This window comes from Vanellus vanellus (assembly GCF_965231255.1).
Source record: "Vanellus vanellus genome assembly, chromosome: 1".
Classification (NCBI taxonomy): Eukaryota; Metazoa; Chordata; class Aves; order Charadriiformes; family Charadriidae; genus Vanellus; species Vanellus vanellus.
Window position 1 is genome coordinate 64461215 of NC_138905.1, and position 22275 is coordinate 64483489.

A 22275-nucleotide genomic window follows, 5' to 3' on the forward strand; every position below is an offset into this window, starting at 1 on the left:
TCCCTCTTAAAGGTGTTGATTGGAGGTATCAACGTTGACTTTATAGCCAAGGCGCAGAACCCTGTCATCCTGGTACTGTACCTATAGCAGCTTTCTTAGCACCACTGCCATTTCCAGCTACTTTTACAGGAGTGCCAAGCCAAAGGGGGACGGTGGGGGGAAGGTGGTATCCGTGCATGATATCCACATATCTGTATGCACATACATGCACAAACTTGGGAGGTGTAGTGTTGCACATTTGGTGTGTTGTCTGGGTGGGCAATAGAGTGATACATACTAACCTACTCTGTTCCCCTGCTGAAAGTCACTATCCCTACCACTTAAGACAGGGACAGACCAACGTATCACCCTAACAATCTCCACATATGACTCTGGCCTCTACGGTCTATGTTAAGGTGCCTTGGGGCTATGCTCTGATGCCACAAGCCCAAAGAGCTCTTTCAGCAAAAGAGCTGCTCAGGGCACTCTCGGAGCACATATGCAAAGAGCTAGAAGCAATGGGTAAAGACCCTCACTGTGCTATGACAACCTCTAATTCAAAGACAGACCCTATAGGGAGGAAATCCCCTGCTAAGAGCCAGCTCTGACTGCCTGGGACTGTCTTAGCTATGGAAAGCAGCATGAATAGGAGCAAGAATCTCTGTGCAGAGTACCCACAGTGGTAAGAAGCCTTTGAGAAAAGTAGTACTGACACAGCTAAACAAGAAAGCCGACTTCCTCAGTCATAAAGGATTTGAGCCACAAAAAAAAAAATAAAAATTGCTTTTAAAAAAAATAGGACACTTTAAATGTTACCAGACTCTCTCTCTCTCAATTTGGTTTGACCAAGAAACAACCAAGAAGCTAAAGTAGAACAGACCTGGGACTTCCCTATGCAAATGGCAGCCATTTGCATGGCCTATACAATTTTTATTGAGCTATATGAAGTACTACAGATTGAGGTGGTGAAACTTGCTTAAAAGTTGTTTGATTTCTCAAATTACTCTATGCTGATTGCCAAGGCAGGAAACTCCTGCTGTCAGATGGGGTGGTCTGTGAAGACCTCTCAGTCAGATAGGGAAAGACACATGCTCGGGAAGCCGTCTTTAAGGAAGTTGGCTCTTCAATGATACAGAGGCAGAGACCAAACCGTATTATGGTGGTCAAGAGTAACGCTGTGGCATCAGCTATGAAGGCTTGGAAAGCCAAAAGTTCAACTGCTTCAGCTGTGATCTAACTGATAACATACATACCCCACACTCAGCTCTCGGGACAAGGAGCTAAGCTGTGTCCTAGAGTGGGCAGCCACCCTTTGGCATGTTAGACATGAGTGCACATCCCTGGGCCACCCATGGCATGGTGAGGGGCCAAGGGCAGCTATAGACCCTGCTGGGACCAGCTGCCAGGGGTAAAGGAAAAAGGAGATTTTAATGTTGCATGAAAAAGTGAGGCATTAACTGCCCTTATGTATAGCAGTAAGCCCTAGAGCTGACCCATCGTGGCAGCTACCCAAATGCCAAGCTGCAGGAGGACTCAGAAACTGGCAGCCAAAACGTTCCGACTGACAGCTGCTGCAGTTAGGCACAGAGGAAAAGGCACTCTCAACAGCATTGCTTTGTTTTGGCTTTTAAAAACAGATTTTTTCAAAGAGCTCAGCACCCAGCAGGTCCAACCCTTACGCACGTTGGATTTGTTGCAGAGCACTGGGGTACTGCTCACACTTCATGCTGTCCCAGTTAGCAAGAAAGCAGCTGTATTCTGTCCTGGTTGTAATTCCCACATGGTTTTCAAGGCTATTCAGAATCAAGGTGCTTTATAAGTAACTATCTGACCTGCAGAGAAGGATGCTTGGTCTTGCTCAGAGAAACATGCTGGAAGAAGCACTGTGGTTATAACTCTCTCAGGATATCCAGAAGTTGAGCAGAGTCTCATTTTTACATTAGGAATTCAAGCCTGTTAGGATCACGGAATCATGGAATCACAGAATTTTCAGAGTTGGAAGGGACCTCCTGAGATCATCTAGTCCAACTCCCCTGCTAAAGCAGGATTGCCTAGAGCACATTACTCAGGACTGCATCCAGGCGGGTCTTGAAAATCTCCAGAGAAGGGGACTCCACAACCTCCCTGGGCAGCCTGTGCCAGTGCTCTGTCACCCTCACCATAAAGAAGTTTTTCTGTGTATTTGAACGGAACTTCCTGTGTTCTAACTTGTGCCCATTACCCCTCGTCCTGTCACTTGGAACCATTGAAAAGAGCCTGGCTCCATCCTCCTTCAACCCACCCTTTAGATACTTGTAAGCATTAATAAGGTCTCCCCTCAGCCTTCTCTTCTCCAGGCTAAAGAGTCCCAGCTCTCTCAGCCTTTCGATGGGGAAGAAGGTCCCAGAGACTTTCTCAGTTCCCTGAAACATTGCCAGAAAACATCAGCCCAGTATTATTTCGGATCACCACAGCAAGCCAGTTTTCATATAAGTTCTTTCATCTTGACCAGCCCCAACTGAAGACAACATAGAAGAGATACCTGAGTACCACTCAGACTTAGAGTTACTGGCTGAGCTGGGAAAGTGCAATGAGAGCCAGTCATTTCTTCTTCAAAAACAGGCTGCTAGTTTCTTTCTCACTGCAGCCACCTACTACTTTAAAGAGAGATTTAGCATCTTCATTTCTTTTAGGCCCTGTGGGGTTGTACAACAGCAGAGGGCACCCACAGCTGGGTCCCTGTGTGGGAGACTGGTACATCTGCTGTTAAGGCAAGGCTTGACGTAAAAAGCCTGAAACTCTGCCTTTGGGATGTGAGGGGGACTAAAAAAGATCAGCATGCCAGACAATGAAAGGAGCTCATGAATATTTTTGACATTCTTGTAGGCATCAGTTTTGAAAAACAGATAGTGGAACTACATAAAATAGAGTTCTTGCACATTACTGACAGCAGTTAGTACCCCCTTTTAATATTGAAATAGGGGCCAGTGTTCAAAGCCATGTTGTTTGACTTGCCTAAACAAGCATCCTTGCTTTTTACTTTGGACTAGGTTTGGGGTTTTGTTGTGTTTTGTTTTTCCCTTGGCTGTCCCTATTATGGATAGTGAGTTTCAGAGTTAAATAGCCAAGCTCAGTGCTTTGGAAATCTGCAACACTTAACAGGAGAAAGTTGCAGATGGAAATATCCTCATTCCTGGCAGTGCCAGTGCCAATTCCCAGGGAGCACGAGCAAACATAACAGAGGGGCAGTTGGGTTAATGAGGAGTGACAAGTAGCGGAAAGATGGACAGAGGCCATAGGTTGCTTATATACAGGCAGTTCTCGCAGGTGGTCTGAGCAGTTCAGAGCTTGGAGAACTGCCAGACAGAAAAGCAAGGGTGTCAAGAATTAGCACCAAGTCTTACAGGCTACAGAACTGGGAAGAATCAGGCAAACAAAACCAGCCTGGAGGTCAGAAGAGTAACAAAAAGAGCATATTTAGGTGGGAGAGCAGGGCCGGATGTGGAAGAAAGCACTGTGTGCAAAGGACAGAGGTACAGCTTCAGATGGGAGAAGAAGAAGAGTCCTCGGGGAGCTTCAGTACGAGTTTTGAGAACGCCCAAGAACAGTGATGGGTTGGAGGCAGAATATTTCATACTGTGAGATGGCAATACGTTTACTTGTTTAGGATAGATAGTGGTGCTTAAAAGCAAGAAAAATGCATATGTGCAGGGGTATTCTGGTATACCTGGACTAACATGGGGCAGAGAGAGTCTGGGCCAGAAGCTGCTGTGTACGGGCATGCACACGCTTCAGTGTTTGCTCAACATACTCTCGAAAGCTCCAAATTATCCAGAACTGTGAAAATCATTATGACCGCCAGTGGCAAACTGTCTTCAGAAATGGAAAATATGTTCCGGGATTTTATGAAACAAGAGCTTTAAAACCATTTGATAGTCAGATGAAGCCCAAATTGATCTGCGCACTTACTGATGTAATTCTTCTGGCACGAGAATTAGAAGGAGGAGGAGATGGGTGAGGGACTGCCTGCCTTCTGACAATTTGGCTGTTTGTGGTAGACTGACAGATGGACAGAGGAGTGGAAGGCAGAGGCAAGAGAAAAAGAGTGGTTGATAACCACATGGGTGAAGAAGGGCATTTTTGATGAGGGAGATATTTGGGAAGAGAAGGGTGAGTGAAAAAACTATTCAGACACTGAAACAGATCCTTCCACAAGTAAAGTATAGAGGCAACATAAGCAAAGGTAACAAATCTCATTTTACCTTCAAAGAGGAAAAAAAACCTAACCAACAACAAAACCCCCAGACTGCTTAATGGGGGAGCTAAGTGGCCTGGAAGGCAGCTGCAGAACCCATCAGGTCTGGGTCAGCAGCTCTGGAGTCCCAGCACTCATGTGAGCAGGTAAATTTAGAGCGCTGCTTGTATCAACTGAAACACTCATTAGCATTGTTCTAAGAAGTCTTTGCAAATAAGACCAAAACAGCAATGCATGGGTAGACCAAACTGATCTCCCCTTCTAGGAAATGGACCTTTGTCATCAAAGTTGAAGTGTAGATGGGTGGTAGAAGTTCACATTGCCCTCAGTCTGGTAGCTAGACAGCTTCCCTCTAATTGCTGACCTACATTTCAGCAGCATCAATTTCACTTCACATGTTAATGGAGATGTAGCATATATGCCAAGCAGCCCTCCCAGTTTTGCCAATTAACAGTTTATTCTTCCAGGGTGGTGGGCAAACAAACACTGGAAGAGTGAGACGAACCTTTGGCGGCGTTGGAAGAAACTTGGCAGGTGCCTAGTGCTTGGGTTTGCCTGTGGGTGCATGCCAGCTGTGATTTGTCCTTTGGTATTCCTTCAACAGCAGGAGATCTTGAATGCTGTTAAGATCTGGGACACATAAGGCAATATACTAGTGGGCAGACTGCCTGGAAGAGGCAGGGGCCATTCCAAGAAATAAGAGGGGAGGGAGTTGGGGTCAGGAAAAGAAAGGTCCACAAATATGAAGTTAACTAGTATATAGCACAGTGACCCCAAATCAAAGTTAAATAAGCATCAGTGACCTCCAGTGACTGCTGCCTGGCCGTCAGTGGTGAATTAATGCCAGGTTATAGTCATAATGGAAGTATGTCTTGAGCAAGAATTTGAAAGGAATAGGCTTGTTCAAAGATGATCATCCATGTACTACAGACAGGAGGAACTGAGGTGCAGGAATGACTGTAGAAGGGAAAGGGCTACAGTTGTTGGCATCAAGAAGGAATCACGCTGTACCTGGTGCTTCACCACAAGCAGCAGCAGACCAGTGTTCAGGTATTAAAATTAGTAGGGGCAGATTACAAAAAGATTTTAGGATTATTCTGGCTTTTTGACCTTTCCCAAATCTTCCTAACACAAATCTACTACCACTTCAGATCACAAATGGGGAAGCTCGAGGGGAACAAAAAATGCTACCCTGAGGTATAATTTGTGGTAACTTTAAGGGAGAGGAGAAGGGGTTTTCCTGTGAATCTGTTCAGATTCATTGGTTCTAGTAAGATAGCATGGTGGGAACACCAGTGTGGGAAGGGCAGCAGCAGGAAAGGCTGTGCACAGAAGGAATGTATGAAAGCCCACGTGCCTGTGATGGCAAAGGAGATGATGCCAGGCTTTCTTCCCTGGTGCAGAACTTTCTTCCCCCTTCTTCTCTTTTCCTTCATTCCCAGAGGTCCCAAAAAATCCAGAGAATTCAGAGTGCCAGTGCAGCAAGCAGACATAGATCGCCCCACTCAACCCCAGCTAATAATTTGCCGCAGCTGTGGCTGAGTTTCATCTTGAATGTCCTTCTAGACAAGGATTGATGGGCATTAAGTTTTCCAGGAGAGGGCTTTCCTACAGACACTCATCCTGCACAGGCTGTCACTGTGTTCACAGTACTCTGATGGATTTATTAATATCTTTGTTTCCATTTGCTTTTTAGACTGCTTAAGCCGTCTTGGACAGACTCCTCTCTTTTTATCAGCTGTGGGGAAGGATGAACATTCAGAGTCCATCCTGCACTACTGTCACCACATGGTACGTTGCACAGTAGTGGCATCTCAGAATCATAGAATTGTCTAGGTTGGAAGAGACCCTTGGGATCATCGAGTCCAACCATCTACCCTACTCTACAAAGTGCTCCCCTACACCATATCCCCCAACACCACATCTAAACGTCTCTTAAACACATCCAGGGATGGTGCTCAACCACCTCCCTGGGCAGTCTATTCCAATGCCCGACCACTCTTTCTGTGAAAAACTCTTTCCTAATGTTCAGTCTAAATCTACTCTGGTGGAGCTTGAAGCCATTCCCTCTTGTTCTGTCATTAATTACCTGTGAGAAGAGACCAGCACCAACCCCTCTACAGTGTCCTTTCAAATAGTTGTAGAGAGTGATGAGGTCTCCTCTCAGCCTCCTCCTCCTCAAACTAAACAGTCCCAGCTCCTTCAACAGCTCTTCATGTGATTTGTTTGCTAGGCCCTTCACCAGCTTTGTTGCCCTCATCTGTACTCGCTCCAGCACCTCAATATCTCTCTTGTATTGAGGTGCCCAAAACCAGACACAATATTCGAGGTGTGGCCTCACCACTGCTGAGTATAGGGGCACAATCACCTCCCTACTTCTGCTGGCCACGCTATTTCTAATACAAGCCAGGATGCTGTTGGCTTTCTTGGCCACCTGGGCACACTGCCGGCTCCTATTCAGCCGCTTGTCAGTTAGAACCCCCAGGTCTCTTTCTGCCAGGCAGCTTTCCAGCCACACTTCCCCAAGCCTGTAGCGCTGCTTGGGGTTACTGTGGCCCAAGTGCAGAACCTGGCACTTGCCCTTGTTGAAACTCATACCATTGATGTTGGCCCAATGATCCAGTCTATCTAAGTCTCTCTGTAGAACTTCCCTATCCTCCTGGGAATCAACACTCCTGCTTAACTTGGTGTCATCTGCAAACTTGCTGATGATACACCCTATGTCCTTGTCAAGATCATCAATAAAGACGTTAAACAGAAACGGTCCCAACACTGAGCCCTGAGGCACACCACTTGTGACTGGCCACCAGCTGGATTTAAATCCATTGAGCACCACTCTTTGGGACCTTCCAGTTAGCCAGTGCTTGATCCAGCAGATCGTATGCTCATCCAGGCCGTGCGAAGCCAGTTTTTCCATGAGAATTGTATGGGGGACAGTATCAAATGCTTTTCGAAAGTCCAGGTATACAATATCAACAGCCTTTCCCTCGTCCAATATTCTGGTTATCTTGTCATAGAAGGAGATCAGGTTCGTCTGGCAGGACCTGCCTTCCATAAATGCTGACTAGGCCTGATCCCCTGGTTGCCCATTATGTGGGTTTTGATGGCACTCAAGATGACCTGCTCCATGACCTTCCCTGGTATAGAGGTTAGACTGACAGGTCTATAGTTACCTGGATCCTCCTTTTTGCCTTTCTTATAGATGGGTGTTACATTTGCCAGCCTCCAGTCCATTGGGACCTCCCCAGTTAGCCATGATTTCCTGCAAATGATGGAAAGTGGTTTGGCAAGCACATCTGCCAACTCTTTCAGCACTCTTGGGTGTAGCCCATCCGGTCCCATAGACTTGTGTGCATCCAAGTGGCATAGCAGGTCACTGATCTCTTCCTCTTTAATCGTGATGCTCTCATTCTGCTTCCCCTCCCTGTCTCCTAGCTCTTGAGGCTGGGTGTCCAGGGAACAGCTAGTTCCACTGCTAAAGACTGACGCAAAGTAGGCATTGAGCACCTCAGCCTTTTCCTCATCCTTTGTAACTATCTTTCACTCTGCATCCAATAAAGGAGGGAGATTTTCCCTAATCCTCTTTTTGTTATTAATGAATTTATAGAAACATTTTTTATTATCCTTAACAGCTGCAGCCAGGTTGAGCTCTAGCTGCGTTTTGGCTCTCCTTATTTTCTCCCTGCATAGCTTCGCTACATCTTTATAGTCTTCATGAGAGACTTGCCCCCTCTTCCAAAGGTCGTAGACTCTCTTTTTTTTTTTTGAGATCCAGCAAGAGATCCCTATTTAGCCTGGCTGGCCTCCTTCCCTGCCTACTTGTTTTTCGGAACATGGGAACAGCCTGCTCCTGTGCCTTTAAGACTTCTTTCTTGAAGTATGTCCATCCTTCCTGGACTCCTGTATTCATAAAGGCATCCTCCCAAGGAATTCTGTCTAGCAGTCTTCTGAACAGAATAAAATTTGCCCTCTGGAAGTCTAAGGTGGCAGTTTTGGTAACCCTTCTCTTTGTTTCTCCAAGGATCGAGAACTCAATCATCTCATGATCACTGTGCCCTAGATGGCCTCCAACCTTTACTTCCCCCACAGGTTCTTCCCTGTTCACAAGGAGCAGGTCTAGGAGGGCACTTTCCCTGGTTGGCTCACTTATCAGCTGCATGAGGAAGTTATCCTCCACACATTCCAGGAACCTCCTGGATTGTTTCCTGTCTGCCGTGTTGTATTCCTGGCAGATATCGGGGAGGTTCAAGTCCCCCACAAGTACAATGGCAAACGACTGCAATATTTCTCCCTGATGCTTATAGAAGGCTTCATCCACCTCACTGCTTTGGTTGGGAGGTCTATAGCAGACTCCCACAGCGATATCACCTTTATTTACCCTTATCCTAACCCAAACACTCTCGACCCTGTTATCACTATACTTAATTTCTGAGCTCTCATAGCATTCTCCGACATACACAGCCACTCCACCACCTCTCCTTTCCTGTCTATCCCTCCTGAAGAGTTTGTAGCCTTCAATTGTGGCACTACAGTCATGTAAGGCATCCCACCACGTTTCCGTGATAGCCACTATGTCATAGTTTTCCTGGTGCATCATGGCTTCAAGCTCCCCCTGTTTGTTGCTCATAGTGTGTGCATTGGTATAGATGCACTTCAGATGAGCTAGTGGTTTGAACATCTTTCTGTGAGTGTGGGCCTCATTGCCTATCAGGCCCCTCTCACGTGTTTCTATAATTTCTAGGTGCCTATCGCTTCTCTGAAATGAATTGGTAGAGTAAGAGTCCATGCTAGTCCACCATCCCTCAAGCCCTGGCATGTTTCCCTTGAGTTTAGTCTTAACAGGCCCAGTTATCTCCCCCCTCCCCCCTCATATCTAGTTTAAAGCCCTGTCAACCAGCCCTGCTAATTCCTGTCCCAAAATTCTTTTCCCCTCTCTGGGACAGGCTCATCCCACCTGCCACCAGCAGGCCAGGTGTCTCATAAGGCAACCTATGATTAAAAAAACCAAAGCCCTGTCAGTAACACCAGTCCCAAAGCCACAAGTTGACCTGCTGTCTCTTCCTATTAAATTCCAAGCATCCAAGCGATGACATTACATAGAGGGAAAAGTCTTCTCAACCCTGGCAGACATAAGAGCTACTTTCCATCAGGCTAAGAGTAGGAATAATTCAATGCGTCTTTAGTTACAGACAATTAGAAGGCAAGGAGCCACCCCCCAAAACACAAGCTAGATGTAAATACCTCTTGGAGTCTGAACCATATGGTCTGAATTCAGCTCCAGGGAGTGGTGCTTGAAGGAGAAAGAGAGGTAAATCAGGAGAAACCATGAAAGTTTCTAGGAAGGCCTAAGCACAGCCATAAATATGCAAAGCCTGACCCTGAGGCTAGACTGCCAAAATCAGCCTGGTTTGGGCAAAGCGTAAGACAGAGAAAACCTGGAACTCAGAGCACAGACTGGACACCTCACAAGAAGTTCAGAGGAGTAGGGTCCTCTGCATAGCTGCATACACCCCTGTCTGTGCACCAGAGGAATACCTGACTTCAGCAGCAGCTTGTCCCCCGAGATCAGAGATCCAGGAGTAGCAGGAGCTCACCAGCAAGGCAGACCCTCATCACCCCCAGCAGGGAGCAGAGAAAGCCAGGAGGGTAATCCCAACTATCAGGCACCTCCGTGGTGAAGAGGCAGAGCTGAGGACAAGCCAGGGGTATAAGTGGAGACCCCAGGTGAGGCTGGTAAGGGCCATTAAGGCCTATTTGTGACCTCAGGGCCCTGGTATCCAAATAGAGCACATGGGTCCTTAGTTCTGGCTACCTGAGGAACTCAGTAAATGAAGCAATAAGAACAGTAACTCCTTTTTGGTTTATAAAGGCTTCGTAGCAGCAGGTCTATAATCCCTCCTCTACCCAGCACAGCACAGTTTGTGCCATCAAAGTGAGCAGTCTCCCAAGGGAAGATGGACTAGCTGACCAGCTGTCAAGCAATCCGTCCTTGTAAAAAAACACATTACCGCCAGTGCTAGAGTGACCCTTTCCTTAAAACCTCCAGCTTCCCTGTGAACTACTGGTGGGGATGCATTCTCCATCCACATCTATATTCCAAGAAATGCCCTGAATTCTCTAAGCAGATCATTCACAAGACCCACAGAGGAAGGACACCTCGTAGCTCTGCCTGCAACAGTGCTGTAAAAATGACTCCTCAAAATCAGGCTGTGTGGTTAGTGAGTTGGCTAACATAACTACTGGCGGGAGTGTGCCACCAAGACATGCCCAGCATATGGGCAAGCCATCAAAGTGTCACACAAGCTATGAGAATAGATGGCGGGAACAGGCAGGGCTGCAGACCACTCTTCCATTAAGACAGAGCACAACCTGTGGAACCACATGGCAGAGACCTGTCACTCTCATTTACTAAACGATTTCTTTAACCTGCGGCATTTGGTGCAAATATTAGAAAATATCTGCCAGCACTGTCTAGACTGAGATACCTCTGAAATGTTGCTTATCTCAAGGGAGAAGGGAAGTTGAAAGGAGAACAGCAAGCTGGGCTACCAATGAAGTGGGCGCAGAGAAAGAATGAGCCAAGTGTGGCGGGGACAAGAAACATGCTGTATATATAACTATCCTCCCTGTTTTAGGACATGAGCGCCATCCTTCAGCTGGAGGGGAAGAGCACAGCCACTTACTGTGCAGTGATCACTAGTGCTGGGGAGCTCAGCGTTGGCTTGGGAGATATGGACATCCACCACCAAATAACAGAGCAATACGTAAGCATACCATCTGATTTGTAAGCTGCTTCTTGTGAGAAGGAGAGTGGATGTGTGTCAGAAGGCGACTGGTGAAGCTGTAGCAGGAGGGAGTGAGTGAGCATAATTTTCGGCAGCTTAAAGCCAGCAATAAATCCAGTCCACCTGCAGAAACTGTATTTCCCCCTTTAGGGAAAAACAAAAAAAAAGTGGACAGAGCACTGGTTAAAGCAAGTTTTCCTGTTCCATCCCCTCCCCACCATCTCAGTTGTTTCTACATGCTGAGTTCTATCAACAGGCACTGCTGCTCAGCACATTCAAACCTTCAAAATGTCAGGGCTAATGGAAGCAGCAATTAAGGACTGATTCAGTGAAAGCCCCATCACTGCACCCTCCTTCCCTGCTCCTTCTTTTGTTGACAGAACAAAAGCCTGCACTTCATGACTGACAGCGACATGGAAGTTAAGTGCAATTTACTTACCAGTGGCATCCCCACGAGGTGGAGACTTCCTAGGGAAAAATATAGTCATTGCTCCCACTTCCATCCCCACCCTGCCTCTCCCAAACTTTGGCACAGAAAAACCATTACAAGACAGATTAATTCTCCTGAGCTTTACAAAACTGTTGTGGCCAGTGGAAACTCTGAACCAATCTTCTGCTGCAAAGTGCATTCTGGCAGCCTTTCTTTCCACTAGGATTAGCAGAGACGTGGGAGGGTTGCTGCACAACTGCCTCTAGCACTGGTCTGGCATTCAGGCAGTGGTGGAGCAGCCTCAGAGTGCCAAAGGAGGGAATGGCAGCTCCCCACTCTATTGCTCCGCTGTCTCCCATCCCTACATGATTCAGTAGGACTCAGAGTAAAATGCTGTGATGAACAACCTGTATGAGGAGGCATTGCGCACAGAGGACATCTAAATGACGTGCTCAACGTAGTCAAGCCAGGCATAGGACAGGGAATCCTACAGTGACATTAAATAGCAGCATACCCTTTCCCTACAGGTCTCTGACTGACTCACGGGTACCAAAGTAGTCTAGTGAGGACCAGCAACTACCTTTCTCTGCTGGAGGGGCACTGCCAGTTGAGTCCAGCTCTTGATGGCAGGGAGCAGGGGAAGAAGAAGAAGGGAAGGAGATGAGACAAATGGAAAAATCCAGTTTTCTTAGGGAATCACTCTTTTAGGTTCATGACTGCACCTAAGGGCTGTAATATGAGTGAAAATCCTACATCCCGAGTCTGAATAGCAGTAATTTTGTTCCTCTGCCATGACTCAAGCTGTCTCTACTCTGTGTCCTGGATTTTCACTAGGTATCCCAGTTCAAGGAGAACCTGTGCCAGGCCCCTCTAGTTTGCATTGATGGAAATGTGCCTCTTTCCACTATTCAGTACGTCTGCCAACTAGCTCGAGAGCATCAGCTAGCAGGTAAGGAGATCTTGCCCAGCCCTGGCCCTGTAGCTCCTAATAGAGCGTATGCCAAGACACTCCACACACCCTGAGCACTCTCCACTGCTGCTTGCAGGAGATACCCAGTTACCGTCTGACATGCTATGTTATTCAGCACTCCTTTCTGTACTCTGCTACTCTATTTCAAATAGACGAAATATTTCTGCTTTCTCTGAGTTTTTCCCATTCTGCAGTTAAATCACATTTCCCATAATATAGGTGCTGCAGCCCTCGGGCACTGCCAGAAAGCCAGGGAAAGCCGCTCTCTTTGCCTTTAATCTCAAGGCAAGCACAAATGTGTGTGCTTCTGCCAGTTTGAGCAGCAATATAGTTTGCTTCTCAGAATAAGTGCCAAAACATCTTTTGGGAGGATTTCTCTCCCACTTCTCATAAAATACATAACCCTCTCCCTTGGTATGCAGAGGACCCTTCACAAGGCTTCCTAAACCTTTGGAGTTATGCCTTCATTTTTAAAAGCAAATCCTGAAGAAGGAGGCAATGTTCTTAAAACCTGGCAGAGCCCCCCAAACCAGCTAAGAGGAGTAACAAACCTGAAGTCTGATTATATCACTCCAGAGCCAGAAGCAAAGGTGTCGTTGCTGAGCACCAGAAAGGAAACCTTAAAAGACTTTGTCCCCAGCATGAGGAAAATAGTATTTCAGTATCTAATGGATTACACGAATAACCCCAGTGTGACATAGAGAGGAACCACTAATTAATTAATTAACTAACCAATTGCAATGTTGTTTTGAAGTGTGCTATGAGCCAACAGATGAGAACAAGGCCTCTAAGCCATTCCTCTCAGACAGCTGGAAAGCACTCACATACATTTCCCCCAACCTGCAAGAGCTACGAGCAATAAACCGGACCCTCGGGAACCATCTGCCAGCAGGTATTGAATACTCAAAAGGGTCAGTCACACTTTTAGGTAACCTAGACCCTGGAGAAGAACATTTTCCTCCCCAGCCCCCATTTCAAGCAAGTGGGGATTCGTAAGCACTTGTGGTGTCTTCCACCATACAGCCATCTCTGCGTGGGTTGTATGGTCCAGGCTGGACAGATTATCTATCAAAGAGCACAGTAGGCCTGGGATGGCTCCTTGTCCAAAACCAGAGTTCCCATTTGCCTCACTTCATCAGCTAAACAGGAAAAATATCTGGTTTGTAAACATGTCTCTGAAGCATGATGCTCTGAGGGCACCTGTCCCAACAGTACCACCCTTTGCAGAAATTAAATACCCCACCACATGCAGGTGGAGATCCCACAGCATTAAGACAAGGAAGTCATCCTTCAGGTCAGTTTTTTAATCTCTACAGACACATGTTTAGTCCCATGAGGGGTGGTTTCCTCAGCATAAGATAGAGGTGCGGTATGGAAAATCCCATGTTTCCTATGATTTCAAGAAAAAAAAAAATCATCTACCACATTTCAGAAGTGCTCATAAATAGTAGTAGTGTTGCTCATAAATAGGCTGCCAGCCCATAAAAATGTCAGTCCTTTACAGGACCTTTACAGTTATACCACAGTTTTTCCTCCCCACTCTCTGAAGAGCTGCCGTCCGGGTTGGAGGATGTTGTCCAGACTGCAGTGGCCTTGGCCCGCCCTTTGCTGGCCCACCTGCACTGTGTGGTGGTGACCCTTGGCGCTCATGGCATCCTCCTGTGTGGCAAGAGCCCGGGAGGGAGCATCTCACTTCGTCCAGGAGCCCATGAAAAGGTAAGGCCTCGCAAGACAAACGCTGAGCTCTCAGCAGCTTTTTTCTGGGCCCATATAGCACCGTTGCTATTTCTGGTGGCATGGCAGCAGTTCTGGGAAACGTGGCACTCCTGCTGGCAAATGTACGTGTTTGGGGGGTGGAATGCACAGCTCTGAAAGAAAATCAAGTTCTCTGTCCGTATATTGCTGGCTCCTAGCAGCAGTGTTTATAATCAGCTAGTTTTTAAATGTGCTTACTGTGAATATTCATGAGTGCAAGTTTCCTTTTCAGGAAGCTTCATTGAAATGGCTGATCTCTTTCAAAGTGTGAAAAAAGACTACTGGCTTTTTTTTTTTTTTTTCTTTTTCTTTTTTGGCATTCGTGCAGGTCTGCATGGCATCAGCCACACCAGGCCTTATCAGCTTGGGCAATTCCCAGTAATTTCCCTTCTCTCCCCCCACCAGACTGCTGCTGCCAGCCTCTGCGCTGCCCACTACCCTGCCATCCACATCAGCAGGGAGGAGATAGTCAACGTCTCAGGAGCCGGCGACAGGTATATTGCTCACTACTTTGTCTCCTCCAGCTAAATGTGGAAGGGCCATAATTGGATTTCTTTGCAATTCTACTGCAAAAGCAAATGACATTCTGCTGCTTGAGGAACAGACACTAAGGACACAAGAACAGGACTGGTTACTGTGATTCCTTGCACAGCTTGCTAAAAATGTCCCCCTAAGCAACTTGGAAGCCAGTCTTGCCATTATTAGTTCTACTTTCTTTAAGATCCAAGCCTTTGATAGCAATCTCGTAGTTCTGACTTAGTCGAGGCTGAGCTGCTAAAAGCAAAGTAAACCACCTTACATCAAAGCTGTCTTACTAACTAACTACTTTACTTCCATACTTCTCCAATGGAAGTGGGATCACCACTCAGTAGCTAAAATTGCCCTATAAAAGCTTTTCGTCAGATTCTGCATTTGCTTCTGGCAATAGCTCATGCTTCAAAAGAGTCTGCTGTATAATTTGCCTAGCTGTTCACACAACGCTGTGCATAGGAGTAGGAAATGACAGGAATTATTCCTAGCCCCACTGATCAATTCTCAGTCTGTCAGAGCAATATTTTATTATGCCCCTTGTTAACTTGTCAAACTATATGTAGTAGTCAGGGTTGGGGTTTTTTTCTTGCTTCGTACACTAGAATAATTGATTGCATCCTTTCATTACCTTGGGCTAGACCAAAAGGCTGTATGTGACAGACATTTCCTTTTATTTTTCTACTCTTACCTACCAATAACTCAACATAGCAACACTTATTTTTTCTTTTATGAGTGGGCAGAATGAATAACGTCCTCAATATTTGAGTTAGGATCAATCAACAACTTCTTGCCAAGTTTGTCAACTCACTTAACCCCAGGACACACTCCTTGTGTCTCAAATCGCCTCTGAGACGAGTTGACTGCAGCTGCAAGCTGGTTTTCCCCAAAGAAGACTGAAGTGTTGTTCAGAGCAGTAAGTGTAACAGCAGAGGAATGGGGGCTGGGAGGAACCTTGAGGGGTCAGCCTGTCCTAAGGAAAGCTCAGCTTTGCTCACTACTTCTAGCAGATGTGCCCAACCTCTGCCAGTCCCTCCAGGGACACAGCCTCCTCTCTGCACCATCTGCTTGGTACACAACTACCCCTTACCACAGGACAATTTTTTCTAGAGGCCAATGTAAATATCTTCTCTAGTGTCTCCTTTCCCTTTTTAAAAACTTAATTTAAGGGAAGATCAAAGGTGAAATAAAGCACGCCGCTGCCAAACACCTCCACTGAGTTACACAGGAGTACTTGAAGTTTGTTTTTCCTCCCAAAGCTATCTGAAAGCTAGGGGCCTATTACATCTCCTATTCCTGAAGTAATATTGGTCTGGAAATCCCATTCCCCAGAACCCCCATGTCCATGTGGGAATTTTGATAGTCCTCTTGTTCATTCAGGGTTTTCCTTTCTGGTAATCCCAGCTGCTCCACTGAGCTGCAGAAATCCCTGTTCTACAGAGTAAGAGTGCCAAACCAGGCTGGAAATGCCGGGACACTACACATGCCATCTCCACAGCATATAAACTGGTAAAGCCGCTCAAGCCCAGCCTGTGTGCGCTTTCAAGGGACTATGCAGCAGAGTATAACCCAGGGCTATAACACATTCACGGCTCAGCCACCGTGAACCCTCACACTTTTGAAGTCAGGGGACACTGCGCACCCAGAAACAGTGATCTGGGGCACCTCATGCCTCGCTTCGACCCTGCAGCTCTCCTACAACGCCAAATATGCTGCCCAAGGAGCCGTGCGTGTGTGCAGGGAGCAGCAACTGTTTGCTCCTTGCGCCTGGCTGCCGTGACAACACAACACCACATGCCCGCACACGGCATTGCTAGGGGATGCTCCCCCAAATATTTACTCTGAACCCCTGGAGCTGTTGAAAGATTTAATGTTTTATGGAAAACATAATCTTTTGTTCCTTTGTTGTGGATACAAAGATGTTGAGGTAATTAGCCAGAGCACAAAAAAAGTGGTCTTTTTCCATTCCTCATAGATTTGCTCAGTAATCCTCCTTGCCATTGTGTTTTCCTGTCCTTGTTTCTTCCTCTTAGATGTCATTATCTTCTCCCTTCATTTCCACCTCTCCTTCGTCCTTTCTTAGCTTCCGAGCATCGTTACTGTATTTAGCTATGACTAAACAGTAGTTGTTCCCAGTCAATCACAACCACCACCCTGCACTTATCCATGCCTCAACAGAGCCTTCCTCTGCAAGCCAGGCAGATGGCAAAGTCATCCCCTTCTCCTGATGGTCTCCTCTACGCCTTGTGAGGACCTGTGGGTGACTGCTGTTGTTCCAAGTACTCACATAAGTTTTACTGGGAAATTCCAAATGGAAAACCACAGCTAAAGTTTACAAAAATCTGAATCTACAATCTCATTCTAGCTTTGGATTTCCTTTTCCAGCTGTTTCTGTTGCCCCACTCACATATATATGGAGACTTTACCTCTCTACCCCTTTGGGGACAGGAGGGAATGTAACGAGGTACCAACAAGGAGCAGAGAAGCAACAAAATAATTAGACAGCAATGGAAAAAGAGATTCTTCCCTTCTTAGACTCCTTCTTTTCTCCTGCCTCACCTGGAAAGCCAGGGAGAAAAGAAAATGTATTAGAATGGGAAAGTACCTCAACTTCTCAGATGAGAAGCAAATAAAATGTGAATAATAGCACTATTAGTTACTCCGAATTTAAAAATAAATATAAAAAAGCAAAACCTTTCCATTATAACCTCATCCCTCCTGTGTGACATATTCTGCTTCTGTAAGTGTTGGTTTGGGTCCAAATGAATGCTCTAACAAATGAATGGCCATGGTCCCGAGGTCAAAGCTGTTCCCCAGTGTTCAAAACTGCCTTTCTTTCTCTCCACAGCTTAATGGCGGGAATCCTTGCAGGGATGCTTGCTAAACATGACACAGATACCTGTGTCCGGATGGGTCTGCTTGCTGCAAGCTTGTCTCTCCGTTCCTATGAGCCCATTTCCCCGGAAATCAGCACTTCCAGTGTCAGCCAGGAGCAAGTCAAGAGCAGGAGCTGGCCAGAGGTAAAGGTATGGAAGATGGACTAGAGCACCATGACTTTCTCAGCCATCACCTCCTGCCACTCGCGGTATTGCTAATTCAGGAAACTGGGACGTGTTTTGAGCTTCGAGCTCAAAAGCTGGCTGCTGACCAAAGGACTTAGATTTTCAGTCCACACTACCTTTTGGGAGGTGAAGTGTCAATGGAGTGCATTTGGTGACAAGTAGTATTGCACTGTTCACACTCACGTTTGTCTGCTGTTGCTTCCTCTCTTTTTTTCTTCTTTTTTTTTTTTTTTTTTTTTTATTGTGGGTTACAACAGTTTGATTCTTCTGTCTCTGGCCTGTTGACAGTTTACCTCACCTCCCACTCTAAGGAGAACACTCATCTGTTTTGGTCTTGAGTAAACCCTCAGAGAAGGAGGCCCGAACCTAGGGAACTTCTTCTTTGTAAAGAAAAGCTGGTTTCTGGTCTTTCAGACTTCCTGCTTCCCTGAACCTCCAGTCTTTTCTAGATTCTTTTGGAGCGGATCCAGAGGAAGGCCACAAAAAATGATCAGAGGGATGGAACACCTCTCCTATGAGGACAGGCTGAGACAGTTAGGGTTGTTCAGCCTGGAGAAGAGAAGGCTCCAGGAAGACCTTATTGTGACCTTTCAGTACTCAAAGAAGGTTTATAAGAAAGATGGGGACAGACTTTTTAGTAGGGTCCATTGTGGTAGGACAAGGGGTAATGGTTTTAAACTAAAAGAGGGTAGATTTAGCTTGGACATAAGGAAGAAATTTTTTACAATGAGGGTGGTGAAACACTGGAACAGGTTGCCCAGAGAGGTGGTAGGTGGCCCATCCCTGGAAACATTCAAGGTCAGGTTGGATGGGGCTCTGAGCAACCTGATCTAGTTGAAGATATCCCTGCTTATTGCAGGGAGGTTGGACTAGATGACCTTTAAACGTCCCTTCCAACCCAAACTATTCTATGATTTTCTCCTGAGGGGATTTTCCTTACCTCCACCTTGTGTCACTGTTGTTCATTATCATGGTAGTTCCTCTGTCACCGACTCCCAGATCTTCAGGACCATGTCTCTTCAGGTGGGCCCAGCAGCAACATTCTCGCTTGCTGCTCACTCCTGCTTTATATCCAAGAGGTCCCATGGACCATAATATGTGGCAAGGTGTATCTGGCAGGCACATAACACTGTAGGACAACATCATCAGTCTTCCCAAGCCAGACAGCAAACGCTGCACTTTTTTGCCTGGAGTCCAATGGCCCTGGAGAAAGCAGGCAAGACTATCTAAAGAGAGATAACCAGGGGCCAAGCTGGTGGCCTTTAAAAGATGACTGCCCCTTGTCCTGCACACATTCATCTGAACTTGGGGCTTCCTTCCTCCTCAGCCCAGAGTGTCAAAAGCAAACACCCCACTCACCCACATACACACCTCGCAGAGTTGGAGCAAGCCCCTTCTCTCCAGGCCTCCGTTTCTGACCACTTGGCAAACCACTGGGTACTTGACAGAGAAAACTTCCTACTTGTGGCCGGCTGGAGAGGAGCGCTGGCAGACATGCAATCCTAACAGAGCACTGCGTGCTGGGACCAAAGCATTCAGTCACACCTTCGCTTCCCTGCAGAGCAAGAAGTCTCCAGGTACCATCGCAGAAGCTCAGAATAATGACATTGTTTCCAGAGAGGAGGGGAAGCACAGCACTTGTTCACAGGTGGATGTGCAAGCTGTGTAGCTCAAATGACTCTGAAGGCAGGAACAGAGCAGAGCTTCCTTGACCCTGTCCAGGCTACAGCTGCACAGTAATCCCTCTGCCTTTAACCCCTCCAGCATCTTTATTAGCAAGGACATCTACGCTTAGATCAATTTTATACAAGCTAAGTCTGGTCCACAGCCTTTTGACAATTAGCTAATGTAGCCGGCTTGGCTATGGAAATCAGCTTCTCACTCTTCTGTTGTGTAACTTGTCTCCCAGAGATAGCTCCTCTAGATGTCTCCTAGCCCCAGAGCAACTCAACAGTGGGAAGACACCAGCTCTGCCTCTGTTTTTTCGGTCTTATGCAGGACCATCGGTGGCTGAAAAGGGAGTGACAGGGGATGGCAGTGGGCCAGTGGCAGGAGACCTCTGTGTGGGTCTTATGGGGGGATGTTGCTGGCTCAAGGCTGCTGAGCCATTCCCACACCAGAGGTAAGAAGGACCGTGATCATGTGGCCTCATCCCTGGTCCACAGGGGAATGCCCTCCGTGCAACTGCAAATGCCAGAACGATGTCTGGGGGAGGGCAGGATGGGGGCTCCTACACAGGCTGCAGCTGCAGCACCTGCAAAACAGCCTCCCTCTCCCTTACAGCCTTACAGCAGCTGACACTGATTGTAGTGACCAACTTCATCATTACAACAGCTGTGCATGAAAATACCTGTGTTTTGCTGGTACACCTTTACTGTCTATACAGAAGATAATAGCAGATGTGTAGGAATCAGCTCTCTGGTCTCCTACATGGTCTCCTGCCTTCCTTTTGCTCACGCCCAGGGGAATGGACTGACAGCTCTGCAGAAGAGCCTGCTGTGGTGGATGGTTTTCTTTTTTAACTTTGAAGCCATGGTGGGACAGGGGGAACTGTCTCTCAGCTTCACACAGGCACAAAAACACTCACTACACCCTCCAGAGTCCTTCCTCCCACTGTGAGGCTGCAGCGCAGCAGGCAGGACCACAGACACCTTTTCACACTGGAATTCTGCCTTTGGAGCGGCTGGCTGGAGGCAGTGGAGGCTGCGGTGGTGTGACTGCTGCCCCGTCCTGCCTAGCTCTTTAATTCAGAGCTATCTTCTGGCTGGAAGCGGTAATTGCATCCCACGCAAATGCTGTGTCTAAAGCCACCGCTGTCAGTCCCTCCTCAGCAGGTACACGTTTCTGATGAAAAGTCTCTTTCCTGCAGCCCCGTGCACGTGCAAATGTTGCTCTTTGGTGGATAAGGAGCCAGAAGCCAGTGGGAAAAGGCTCTGGGGGTGACCGTCCATGGGAGTAAGTGGGGCTGAGGGGAAGGGGATAGTCCTGGTGCTCAGGACTGTGACTACAGCCTTTTGGCCAGGAAGGTGCTGATGGGGAGACCGTGACCTGGTGGAGGGTGTCATCCTTTCCCCATCTAAGAGAGAGGCTAAATACAGACAAGTATTAGGGACCAAGGTCATATTCCATGGAAGGAATGAGGAAGGATGACCCCCCCTCTCCCAACACACGATGTGCACAGGATGCAACTGCGGTGGCCATGGTAATTGGCCAACAGTTTGGTGAACACTAAAACTCATTAAAACTAGCTTTCAGCGGAGCTGGGTGGTAGTGCTGGCTGGTTTTTGACCCTGATGGATAGTAGGCCTGGAGTATGAACTCACCATTTCATACAGGGTCACCCTCTGGTGAGGACTCTGCTTGCAAGTGGGAGATGCCACACACCCGTGCGCAGGCACACGCGTACCCATCACCGAGTGGGGCTGGGGTGGCCATGGTGGGAGGGTGCTGGGATGTTTGGGAGTGCAAGGGAGGGGGACGGGGGCCCACGCAAGCAGCCGGGGTTTGCTCGCACGCAGGGAGGTGGGACACAGCAGGGGCGGGGGAAGAGGGCTGTGCCCCCGGGGTAGGTCCCTGCCTATAAAAATGACTTCAGCTGGATCCAGTGGAAGGGAAGGGAGGCGGCTTCCACCCCTGCTCCTGCCTCCAAGAGCATCATCTGGGCAGGAGGACCCTGAGCAAAAGCCAGACCCTGAGGATGAAGGTGCAGGTGCTGACCGTTGCTCCGCTCCTCCTGGTGCTGCTCTCTTCAGCCCCAGAACCATCTGAGGCACTGGGGGGCTGGGCCAGCGCCCCAGAGAGGCAGCCAGGACCTGGGAGCCATGGAGAATACCCTCGGGCACCTGGAGATGGAAGTGACAACCTGCCCAGGCAGGGCTTAGAGGGGAGCCACCCCCCAGCCAGTGTGTGGGAGCTGGTGGGAGAGGCCCCTCCCAGCTCTGGATCCCCCAGCAAGGCCATGGCCAAGCCCCCACTGGGCAGCGGTGAGCAGGACTCCCCTGGCAAGCTCCGGAGACTCCCACGGCAGCCATCCCGCAGCAGAAGCCTGGGGCTGAGCCATCACCTGAAGGGCCATGGGAAGTTCAACGGGGACACGGTAAGCACAACCCACCCTCAGCCAAAGAGGATGGGGGTTTGCAGAGGGACCAGGGGTGAGGGGAGGGGCCAGAGCCTCGGTCCTGGCCCCAGGGTCGGGCAGCTTGGTGAGCCCCTTTGGCTCACCTGTCTGCAGGGCATGGAGGGGCTGTGCGTAATGGTGTTATGAGTACCTAATGAAGAGGACAGGGCCAAAGAGATGGGCCCTTCCCAGCTCTGTGGGTTCCTCCAGGGTGGGCAGGATGGCGCTGGCCCCCAGCACTACTTGTACCAAGGAGCCAGCAGCAGCTCTGGCAGGTTTGCGCAGCAAAGAGAAACCAAAACCAGGCAGGACAGCCCCCAAAACACACTGCTACTCTGCAGTGCAGGGAAGGGAGAGCATCCTCCCAGCACAGCCCCATGTCCTGAGCTCCCAGCAGTTTTACCACCCAAATACT

At 47.9% G+C, this 22275-nt stretch overlaps 1 protein-coding gene across 1 annotated transcript in view; it reads left to right on the plus strand.

Annotated features, from left to right (window-relative positions):
- The window catches only part of LOC309686068 (uncharacterized protein), a 29975-nt gene extending 9013 nt beyond the window's left edge, over positions 1–20962 (plus strand). The window contains 12 exon segments of the mRNA XM_082498594.1: positions 13–72; positions 4681–4747; positions 5910–6004; positions 10849–10977; positions 12263–12377; positions 13153–13290; positions 13948–14114; positions 14559–14647; positions 17530–17707; positions 19732–19776; positions 19779–19817; positions 19819–20962. Of these exon segments, the coding sequence (XP_082354720.1) occupies positions 13–72; positions 4681–4747; positions 5910–6004; positions 10849–10977; positions 12263–12377; positions 13153–13290; positions 13948–14114; positions 14559–14647; positions 17530–17707; positions 19732–19776; positions 19779–19817; positions 19819–19869 (1173 nt within the window). The 3' untranslated portion in view covers positions 19870–20962.
- The last annotated feature ends 1313 nt before the right edge of the window (positions 20963–22275 follow it).